This window comes from Hypomesus nipponensis, chromosome 15 (assembly GCF_054491055.1).
Source record: "Hypomesus nipponensis isolate SF chromosome 15, ASM5449105v1, whole genome shotgun sequence".
NCBI lineage: Eukaryota > Metazoa > Chordata > Actinopteri > Osmeriformes > Osmeridae > Hypomesus > Hypomesus nipponensis.
The window spans coordinates 14,947,741-14,959,185 of NC_140375.1; the positions used below are offsets into that span (position 1 = coordinate 14,947,741).

General features: G+C 45.5%; 3 protein-coding genes across 3 annotated transcripts in view; 2 read left to right on the forward strand and 1 right to left on the reverse strand.

The window, feature by feature from the left end:
* nxn (nucleoredoxin) overlaps positions 1-5,323 on the forward strand; it is a 43,424-nt gene extending 38,101 nt beyond the window's left edge. The window contains exons 7-8 of the mRNA XM_084674287.1: positions 45-169; positions 4,157-5,323. Coding sequence (XP_084530413.1) covers positions 45-169; positions 4,157-4,339 — 308 coding nt within the window. The 3' untranslated portion in view covers positions 4,340-5,323. The remainder of the gene's footprint in view (positions 1-44; positions 170-4,156) is intronic.
* Positions 5,324-5,816: 493 nt separating this feature from the next.
* mrm3a (mitochondrial rRNA methyltransferase 3a) lies at positions 5,817-7,911 on the reverse strand. The gene is made up of 4 exons (XM_084674285.1): positions 7,523-7,911; positions 7,084-7,328; positions 6,822-6,989; positions 5,817-6,584 (listed from the first exon to the last, which is right to left on the reverse strand). The coding sequence occupies exons 1-4, from the start codon at positions 7,897-7,899 to the stop codon at positions 5,989-5,991; spliced, it is 1,386 nt and encodes a 461-aa protein (XP_084530411.1). The 5' UTR covers positions 7,900-7,911; the 3' UTR covers positions 5,817-5,988.
* A 270-nt stretch (positions 7,912-8,181) lies between these two features.
* glod4 (glyoxalase domain containing 4) lies at positions 8,182-10,375 on the forward strand. The gene is made up of 9 exons (XM_084674289.1): positions 8,182-8,341; positions 8,512-8,561; positions 8,667-8,787; positions 8,868-9,012; positions 9,320-9,456; positions 9,546-9,632; positions 9,724-9,837; positions 9,911-9,997; positions 10,100-10,375. Exons 1-9 carry the CDS (start codon positions 8,252-8,254, stop codon positions 10,163-10,165), a joined length of 897 nt encoding a protein of 298 aa, XP_084530415.1. The 5' UTR covers positions 8,182-8,251; the 3' UTR covers positions 10,166-10,375.
* Positions 10,376-11,445: the final 1,070 nt, after the last annotated feature.

The window sequence follows — 11,445 nt, forward strand, 5'->3', positions numbered from 1 at the left end:
GTGTTCCTTGTCACGCTGATGACCTGTTGCTCTCCCTCGTTCAGACGCTGAGGAGGAGGGGGAGCTCGAGCCGGCCAAGGAGCTGATTCAGCCAATCGCAGAGAAGATCATGGCGAACTACAAAGCCAAGGAGGAGGAGACGCCGCTGCTGTTCTTTGTGGCTGGAGAGGTGACACACACACACACACACACTCTGTCACACTCGCACCTCCAGTTCCCACTTCATACACTTTCATACCTTTTTTTTTTTTTTCCTTTTTTTTTTTCTTCATATTTTGCATTCCTTTCTGGAAACCAACTCATTGGCGAGTGTGTGTGTGTGTTGATTGCATGTTACGGTGTGATGTGCCATCTGCTTCACTTATCACATGTCAGAACCCTGTAGCAGGACAAGCCGGTACTTACAGCCACGGAAATGCTTTACAGCATGAAGTCAGAAGGGCCCTACTTGAGCCCCTCACACTTTCAACGGAGGCACCCGATCCCATCAATGTCCCAGAATTCAGCTGAGGGGCCCTCTGTGATGATAGGAAGAGCTCGAGGGTGCCAGCAGGCCTGCTTACCTCCCCTCGGCAGAACAGCTGTCTGTGCGTCTTCTCCCCCCCCACCATCAAATCCACCTCCACCACCCACCCCTCCATCTCCCCCCTCCACCACCCACCCCTCCATCTCCCCCTCCACACCCGCCTGCCCTCGTTGTGGGAGAGACTTTGGGAGTTTTCATAACTCTCTTATCTTGTGTTTTTCCTTCTCGACCTTTCCAGAGCCGGTGGAGTTAGCGGTAGCAGCAAACATAATGACCAGATTAGGGCTAGCCCCCCCTCCACTTTTTACCCCTCTTTCCTGCTCCTCCTCTCCCTCACACCCTTGCCCTTGGTGCCCAGTCCTCAGAAAGGGGAGAGTCCTGGTGTCTTGTGTCACTCAAGCCAGACTTAGGTTTCAGGCACTGTGTATGTGTGTTTGTGTGTGTGTTTGTGTGGCAGGGGGGGGTGAGGGGTGTCTGCACATGTGTTCCTAGTCTGACCCTCCACGTCTGCCAGAGACTGCTCCACTCCGGTGTCAGCCTTGAAATGCCTCGACAGACCAGGCCTGCGTCCGTCCCTGAGCCCCAAGGCCCAGGACGCATAGTTTCCCCCTCTGATATTCCTCTCTGGGCCCAATGTTGTGCTAGTCAGAGGCTGGGGTCACAGGCCCTGGCCCTGGCCCTGGCCCAGGCCTCTGGGGAGGCCCTCTGCTCACATGTGCCATGAGCTGGTCCAGCCAGCTGCGTGGTTTACTGTATCAATGAGACAGCACTATGCAGGCAGCCCCACCAGGGGAGCTGGGCCCGGCCCGCCCAGAGAGACAGTGGATCCCGTTACTCTCATTAGGCAGCCGATGGGTTACAGTCTGGGAGAGAACTGTGCCACACTCTGTATGGAGACGTATACCTCGCCAAGCGCATTCAGAATCAGAATGGGTTTTAATTGCCATTAAAGTTTACACAGACAAGGAATATACTGTGGCAGGGAGGTGCATACATTAAACATATAAGAATATCAAGTAGTGTACATTCAGAAAGGCGTGTGATTTGTATATTAAAGATGACTGTATGCTCTGTCTGCTGTGCGCCATACTGGGTAGGCTCAACAGAATCATGTTGACTGGAGGCGCGGCGGTGCTTGCCTTCCAACTGACCTTGGCTCCTGTGCAGTGTTCAGGTTGCCATCTCACCTGCTTGCATCTCTGACCCGTGGGTGCAGAGGCTGCACACACAGACAGCCTGGTGTGTATTATAAGCCAGACTGCCTGGCCTCACCACTAGTTATTTACGATCACGTATTGTGCCAATTATAAACGCTATGAAAACTCATTGTCTCAACATGTCTTTGGGATAATGAGCAAACGGCGCCTGTTACTGTCATCATAAAAAGGTCTTCGATATTAGGACGTTTATTAGAGCTTTATCATATTAGGGTCTTACAAAGTAGGTATTTGAAAGACACATTTATTAAAGACCACCTAGCTTACAGTACATATTTTTATAGGAAGAGTGCGTTTGCGATTTGATGGTTTTACAGCTCCAGTAATACACAATGGTCATATCTCTGTCGACTGAATCCCAACATTTCATGAGAGAGAAAGCTCCCCGGGCACTCGTGCAGACCAATCAACAGGACTCTGCCCTGGTCGTCTAGCCAATGAGAGCACCTTACCTCTGCAAGGCCCTTATCTGATGACTGTTGTCTCTTCTGTGGAATGCCACAGTCCTACACTGAGCTGAAAAAAAAACTGATATTGTTGGCAGGTTTTCATCGTTAAAGACACACATGGAGCCTTATCACTGCTGTTACTGTAGGGGAGAGCAGAGAGGCCCTTTGTCTTTTTGTTCAGTATGCTTGTGCGGAGAGGGCGGGGGCCTGTGCGCGTGCGCGTGCTTGTGCGCGTGTCAGTCTCTCTCATAGCTGTACCTCACAAGGAGCCGTTCACACGAGGTCAGCTGACGCACAAAAGAAGATGCAGTGCTTCCGACACTGGTGGAGGACAGCCTGAGAGATGACATTGAGCCCAATCTGCCTGGCTGCCGGGAGGACTTCTATGACAGACTCCTCTGTGATCTCTCTGTTTGTGGCCACTATCCATGTCTGCCTCACAGGGCATCGAGAAATAATCGAAATGAGGCTGTTTTGTGGAAATATGGAGTCACTTGTGTTTGATGGCACGAAACAACAATTGGCCTTGTGTTCATTTTGATCGCCTTCAACACTTGCCAGCATGTTTACATGTTATATGGAGTCTAATGGATTATTTCCATCCAGATAAGATGGGGAAGGATTTAGAGGAGGTTTCTATCTCTTCACATCAAAATGCCACAGCGTAAGTCAGCTGTTCCATCTGTTAGTAGTTTTGCAACACGTCGAGGTCACAAACTTTGTGCTCGCATTCTTGTCCTTTTTAGGTAGTAACTCAGTCAAACTGATCTTGTGGAACACTTAGAGCTGATTGTGTAGTTTAATCCATTTAGGCTGAATCATTTTACGTCCCCATTTATAGATAACAGAGACCTGAAAGGAGGACAGGAAGGGGTCGAGGGATTGCTTGAGAGTCCAAGCCACCCAGACAGCGCCACCCTGTGGCCATTTTCCTCCATGTTTGGTATTTTTTGATAATCCTTTGCATGTGAAATCTATTTTCGATCTTTACCCAAGCTTCTCTCACCGAGAGGGTTTAGTGGAGAGGAAGTCAGATCGTCCCGTCATGAGGAAGTGAGAGACTGTCTCAGTCAAATGATTCAACTCCATAACAACTCTGAAATATGCGACCTTGTAAAAATCAACGCTTTGAATCCATCTGGGATTCTCTGTAGAGCAGCAACATCTTTTTTGTGTTTTACCAGAAGTTGTTCCAAAAGTTGTTTGTTTTTTTATCAATCTGTATACTGCATGACTTGACTTCAGGTTTGGGTTTAAGTCTACCTGTCTGTCTGATTGTTGTTACTGTCAGTTATTTCTGCTATTGCTCGTGACTGAAAGGGCTGTAACTCATGCTTATAACAGCAGTCAAAGGTGAGATGAAGCCTCAGGCAGGACAAGAGTGAGATCAGTCCACAGGAGGCTGTAAAACACAAAGGGGAAGTGACCTCGGCCTGCTAATAAGCATTCAATCACACTCTGGTTTTACTTTTTACAGTCTACAACAGACAGGAGCACATGAAAAGCACTCTACCTCCCACGCATACACCACCAGTCCACACACGCTCAGTGATGCGTCTCTGAAGTCTCAGCCTTGTGTTGAGGGAGTCTTTGAAGGAAGAGATGGAGAGGGACCCCCTGGTTCCCTGCCGTCTTCCCAGCTCTCCCTCCCTCAGTCGGGGGCTTGAAGGAGCCAAGTTTGGTCTCCTGGAGGAGGAAGGAGAGAGGGAAGAAATCCCCAGTCTTCAGAACCATGTACTAATGAGATTAGTTGGGGGTTCATCCACTGTGTGCTGCGCTTAGTTTTTTTCCCACAAAATCTCACTACTGATAATCGTCACAGATTTTTCACCCACACCAATCCAGGACAATTTCTAATGTTAGATGTGTTTTTAGTTTTGTTTTATTTATACACTCACATGTCTTGTCAGTGCGATTTGTAATTCTAAATGACCAGCCTGCCTCTCTTGCTCCTCGCTTCACAGGACGACATGAGCGACTCTCTCCGTGACTACACCAACCTCCCAGAAGCCGCTCCCCTGCTCACTATCCTGGACATGTCCGCTCGCGCCAAGTACGTCCGCGACGTGGAGGAGATCACACCGGTTGTGGTGGAGCAGTTTGTCGGCGACTTCTTGGCTGAGAAGCTCAAACCAGAGCCCATTTAGAGAGGAAGCCCAGATCTGAGACTGACCCCCCCCCCTCACCTCCATCACACCTTGACCACCCCAGCTCCTGCCACCAGCCTCCCTCCCCAGTGAGAATCCTCATCTCCTCTCTCCCTTCTCCACCCACTCTCTTTCAGACTGTTAGAGGAAAACCCCCACTTTTTACTGACATTTTACCTTTTTTTAGACATGTCCTTTTCTCATGGAGTTCTCCTCTCCTGTGGTGCCTTGCATTGACTATAACCCCTACAGTAATATATATGTGGAGATTATGTTGCTTCTCTCAGCTTCCAGTCAATTGCTTCACTTTTTTCAGTTTTGTTGTTAGCAGTTCTTGATCATAGAAGAAACCAACTGGGCCCAACGGACTTGAATATTCAAATGTCTCTTTATGACCCTTGCCTTTTTCCTACAACGAGCCCTTCATGCCTATGCTTTTCTGATATGTGCTGAAAGAGAATAAAATGACAAATACATTTAGTTAACTGTTTGCACCTGTAACTCAACACAAAAACGGTGCAGACAAACAGTCCAGAACTTTAGAGTGTGATATTGCAGCCTGGTCAGTTTTTCTGTGTAAGTGCTGCATTAGAATGACGTGCGCATACAGTAAATACTTGACACAATGGTATGTGTGTTTCCAAGTATGTCTGTACATTGTCAGACTGTATAATCTTTTATTGCATCTGGCGTTAATGTGTGTTAATTAATTGGTGTTTGAAATCCCTTGTACTTTGTCATAACTGGGTAGAGGTGTCCATCCCTCATTATGTTGGTTACTATCTCAATGGGAATGATGTTTAAGAGGATTTTCTGTGAAGGTCCCCTCTATTGAAAAGGCCAGATATTTTTGAAGGCACAAAAATGGCATTTGTAAACTTAGTTGCTACGTGTTAGAAGTATGAATTTACATTTTCTGTTACTCCCTGGTTGTGTCTAGTCATGAACTCTATTCACAGCCATTAAAATTCAGTCAAGCACAAATGCTGTGTTCTTGCTATCCATACATCAAACAAATTGACAGCCCAAATCAATAATACATTTTTACCTTGTGCCTAAAATCCTCAAATTCTTTAATTTGATGTGTATTTTTACAAGGGAGGTTTTTTTTCACCATGACTTACAAACTCCTCAGAGGGTTGAAGATTGGGCTGCAGATGACACCATGTGGTAACTGGAAGAACTGCATCAACGTAGAGATTCAGAGGATTTTGTCTTGAATTTATGGTACGTGGTTATATTACAGCTCTGGTGTGCTCAGGACTTAAGGGGATAGTGCTATGGTGAAAGTCTTCATTTTTCCTGGCTGTGGTTTCACAAAGAACTGGCATGCAATTGTTCAAATTGGGCATCTCATTTGAATAATGAGTATTTGAAAGGAAAGTTTTAAACCCACACTTGCCACATCTAAGGCAAACACAGACACTGTGCAAAAAGGAAATAGTACATTATGAAAATATCACCAGTTTTCCACTGCCTGAATCTCATAACTTTTATTCATACCTAACAGCATATTATGGAGGTAACATTTATCAAAATAATTGTATCTGACAGAGGACAATGAAGTAAAGAATCATTCTGAATGTTTGCACTTGGAAACTGAGCATCATGGAAAAAAAAGTTGCACTAAAAAAGGAATTCCATGGAAATTACTGCATTTGTTGCGGGAGTCGAGCTTTAACTTTCTTTTCAGATGTCTCTGTTAGGTTTAACAGCTGCCTCCTGCCTTCAAAGAGAAGGATGCTGGCCGCCATGGCTGAGTTGAGACTATCCACCCAAGGAACCACAGGGACGAAAAGCCTTTGGCCCAATGTCTTCTCAGCCAATTGAAGAGCTTCCAGACTCAGTCCATGCGTCTCTCCACCAATCACAAGGGCGGTGTTGCTCTGAGCCCACCTCTCGTAATACAGCCTAGTGTCCACTTTTGGAAGGGAAAGTTCTGCGTCCGAGTCCTGCTCAGACTCTGAGTCATAGTCCTCGTAGCGTACATATTTACGATTCGGTCTGGTGCTGACCCACCCATAATCCCCTGCTTTTAACTGTTGTTTGGATTCCTGTACTTCCAAGTCTCCAACTTCCTGCCCTGCTCTCTCAGTGCCACTGCAGTTGTCAGCCACATGTACAGTCACAGGGCTGGGGAGCTGTTTCTGAATGTCCTTCCAGTCCAAGCTAGGAAAGATGGGGAGGCGGAAATGGGCCCCCATAGCTGACCGTAACACCTTTGGTTCCCAGGCATCCACACAGCCTGTGGACAAAAGACAGCATGGGATACTGTTCAGGGGTAGAGCATTTGACTGCAGATCCAACAGATTGCATGTTCAACACCCCCTCTGTGCATCGTTTTGACAAAAGCATCTGCTAAATTAATACATTACAGCAAGACAACTTGTAGCACCCTATACAAGGACAGTCGCATACAGGGCACCCCAGTATAACACTCCAGTAGTATCCTGCTGGTGGATGTTCAGGGCTCATGATTTACCCTTGGTGAGGAGAACGTCCCGACAGCCAGCAGCAGCAGCACAGCGGAGGATGGTGCCTAGATTCCCAGGGTCTCGGACGTTGTCACATATCAGGGACAGTGGGACAGACTGTCCCAACTGATCCCTGGGGAACACCAGGCGGGAGGGGTCTGGCCGGGAAAATATAGCTACAAAAGAAAGAGACATAAGTTTGTTACTTCTCTAAACAGATCATCCATTATTGCTCAATTCTGAAACTATAAACGTACTGTACAAGCATACCTATAACGCCCTGTGGGGCTACAAGGTCAGACCAGATCTTGATGTCCTCAAATTTGACTTTGACCAGGGTTGCTCTCTTCAGCTTGTCCAAGGGCAGATGGCTGAGTTTCTCCACAGAGCTGAAGAAAACCATTTGGGGGTTGGCTCCGGCAGCCAAGGCATCACAAATCAAGCGCCTCCCCTCCAGAAGTATCTTACCCTGTTGCTCCCGATAGGTTCTGGAGCGAGCAACGCTCACCAACCTCCTGGTAGAAAGAACGAACCGAGGTGAAAATGTATACATATTGTATTACAACTACAAGCAACGTATATTTTCATAGATTGATGGAACAATACCGGAATCCTGAATAATAAAGGCTTTAAGTTAATCGTGAACTTGTGTGGAAGAATGGATAAGGGGGTCCTAATTGATATTGCAAGTTGTAGAAAGATTACTTACGCCAGCCTTTTATCACCTGGGGAGGCCTTCTCAAAGCGGAGTCCGCCAAAATGGTCTGAAACGGTTGTGTAATCAGAGGGCTTGATGGGGATGCTATTATTGGATGTTTCAGCTTTGAAGTTGTTACGCACATTGGTTTCTTTAAAACTCTTCTTGTGCCCCACAGTCATAGATGGAGACAGCTTGCTATTTTCATCTAACCTCTGCTGCGATGTTGGTACCTTCTTACTATTTGGATACAACACTTGTACCGGTTTTCTTCTTAATCCTCGAACGTATCTCTTTGTTTCCACAATGTAATCATTTCCTCTTCTCAAAACTGCACCTCGTTCAATTTTAAGAATACAGGATGACATGCCTCTCATGAAGGCTGCCATTTTTACAACAACATGAATGGGCGGAGTGATTTGTTGGTTGTTCCATTTGGCCAAGATGGCCGGGTGCAACTGAAATAAACAGGTTTTATTTCTACATCGTAACTATGAAATACTATCTGCGTCGTTTTTAATATTTTTTCAAATGTCTATATTTTCTATTCATTTTAATTTTATATTCCGGTTATAGAGTTATTTAAATATTTGTATGTGTTGATGTTAACGTTTACTTGGAACTGTGTAGAAAAATGGTACCTTCCAGTAAAAACGATACCAGAGCAATCGATTCACAGGGTTCATAGTTGATTGTCTAATAGTTCTCTTGAGTAGTTTTCCCACCTGAGCACCTGACATCATGGCTTTACGGCGAGCTCTGCATTTCGTTTTTAAAGTGGGGGACAGAGGCAAAACAGCCACTTTCTACCGTGATGTGCTTGGCATGAAGGTAATTCCATCTTTCATTGAGAGCAATCACTTTCAAAGCAAAGCGGACACAGTTGCTTGTGTTCAGAGTTCTGCATTTTGATTCATATCTCTGTCATCATAGTCGTCATCAGGAGACAGTGTCCATTAAAAGTTCATGTTTTATTGCTGTCTGTATATTCTATATTTTAGATTCTCCGTCATGAGGAGTTTGAGGAGGGCTGCAAGGCAACGTGTAATGGGTATTGGAAATGATCTCTGTTCACCCTTGAATTGTACTTTGGTCGGCTACAGTAGAATTGTGATTCACTGGTGAAGCTGAACTTGTGGTTTGTGTGTGCATGAAGCCCTTACGATGGGAAATGGAGCAAGACCATGATCGGTTATGGTGCAGAAGAAGATCATTTTGTGGCTGAGCTGACCTACAATTATGGAGTTGGAGAGTATCGACTAGGCAACGATTTCCTGGTAGGTATAAATCCATATTAAAGAATGATATTGTCAACAAAAACATCCATCTTCCACATGAGTAATGATTTGTGCTTCAGGGGCTCACGCTGCAGTCGAGCCAAGCTGTCAGCAACGCCAAGCGCCTTGGTTGGCCCCTCTCTGAGGTAGGAGAGGATCTCTATCTGGCAGAGGCTCCGGGGGGATACCGCTTCTACCTGGTAGACAAACAACAGCCTCCAAATGGTGCGTCAACCTTCACCTTGCAATGCAAAGACATACCTCCCCTTGTGTTGCCTTGCATTTAGGCATTTAGCAGACACTCTTATCCAGAGTGACTTACAGTAAGTATGGGGACAGTCCCCCGAGGCAAGTAGGATGAAGTGCCTCGCCCAAGGACACAACGTCATTTGGCACGGCCGGGATTACAAGCCGATTCCCTAACCGCTCAGCCACCTGACTCTCCTTACCATTCCACTCTGTTGGTGCAGCTGAAGTGTGTGTCTGTGGGTAAATGTGGTTGTATATTTGTGATGTTCTCTGTTCTGTCCAGATCCTGTGCAGAAGGTGTGCCTGGCAGTGTCTGACCTGGAGGGATCCACTCACTACTGGTCTTCCCTTCTGGGAATGCAGGTGATGGAGAGGAATGAGGAGAAAAAAACGGTGCTTTTGGGATTTGGAGACAGTCAGGTATGTAATGGGGATCAGAGGACAATCAACAAAGACACATGGTACCTTTTCTGATGAAATTTAAAGCAGAGTCTGTGTTTTGTGCGCAGTGCAAGCTGGAGCTCCAGGATATTGGCGGTAAAGTTGATCATGGAACAGCTTTCGGGCGGATTGCATTTTCATGTCCTCGGAAGCAGGTAAGCACCAATGTTATATTTACACATTGAAACCTTGGTTCTGTTACAAGTAATTCATAAACACAAGTGAACGTTGCATTGCTGCCAATAGTTAACAGACATCGAGGCCCTCATGAAAAAAGAGAACCAGAAAATCCTCACTCCATTGGTCAGCCTTGATACCCCTGGGAAGGCAACAGTAGAAGTGGTCATTTTAGCCGACCTAGTAAGTACAATATTAATGTTTTATTTGAATGTAGTAAATTAGATATTTAAACATATTTTCTTCTGTGGTCCAGGATGACCATGAGATATGTTTTGTTGGAGATGAAGCTTTCAGACAACTCTCAATAATAGACCCCAATGGAAATGCTTTGCTAGATAAGGTTGGTGATTTATATTTAGATATTTTTTTAGCATATTGTGCAAATGCAGATTCTCCTTAATTATGTAACAAAAATTAAACCCTCTTTATCTTTCTTTTTCAGGCAATGGCTGAAGACAAAAGTAATGAATGGTTTGCCAAACACAACAAGCAGAAAGCCTCTGCATAAACAGACATAACTACCCCAAACAATAGTTTGAAGTTTTGACTCCTTTATTCAGCAGTTACAGTGGGGTCACACATTCTGACGGCTGTCAGATATGATGACCTCTGTGGTACTGGCTCTGTGAGGATTCCAAATGAGAAAACACATGTCCAGATTAGTGTGAAAGGATGACATAACTACACAATTTTCAATAAATACAAATATTCAAATATAGCTGCAAGTAGCAATGGCGGATTCCTCCTTGAAAATGGCAAAATGTTGTAAAATTGACACAATAGATAGTTACACTGGGATTAACCAGAAAACTTGAAACTGCCAATTCCTTAACCACTACTGTAACAGAGCTAGCTGCCGTAGCAGGAAAATCAAACTGTTCCCGAACCCCGTGGGGAGGAGGGCCACAAAATCATGGCCACCAACAAAACTCAGCAAAACTTGTTCTTTCTCCGGCTTTAGCTTATGGATATTCGTCAACGTTGCCACAACGGACCGAATGGCTTCGCTCGCATCTTTCTCTGCCGCCATCACGGAACAACAACACACTAGTGCAGTGTTTCTCAACCCTGTCCTCAGGGACCCCCTGTCCTGCTTGTTTTAGATGTTTCCCTGTTCCAACACACTTGATTCAAATGCATGTTCGTTACCAGGCTTCTACAGAGCTAGATAACGACCCTTTTATTGGAATCAGGTGTGTTGGAGCAGGGAAACATCTAAAACATGCAGGACAGGAGGTCCCTGAGGACAGGGTTGAGAACCACTGCACTAGTGCACAACATCAACTTCATCGTTCTCAGCCACTCCCGCTGATTGGACAGGTAGAAAGTTAACCTGAGACATCTGACTTGCGTAACTCATGCCTAGATGCAGTACAGAAGCTAAATCAAAATTGAGCGGAAGTACGTAGGAGTGCAGAGCCAGGCTCTCTGGTTGGGCCCAGAGCCATTGAAAAATAAGGTTCTGGTTGGGCTTACTGGCTGAAAATTATTGTTCACCCGAAGTCACTATAAGCTACAGCAAACTAGTTTGTGGACGGTGCCCCTCCTACCAGGGGTCAGATGGCTGAGTAGTTAGGTAGTCAGGCTATAAATTTTTTAGAAGGTTGTTGGTTTGATTCTAGGCAGTGCTAAATTACGTTTTGTCCTTTGGTAAGGCACTTCACCTTACTTGCCTCAGGGAGAATGTCCCTGTACTTACTGTAAGTCGCTCTGGATAAGAGCGTCTGCTAAATGTTAATGTACTACCTCCTCAAGTCATTTTGATGGAGCTGATTTATCTATCTATGG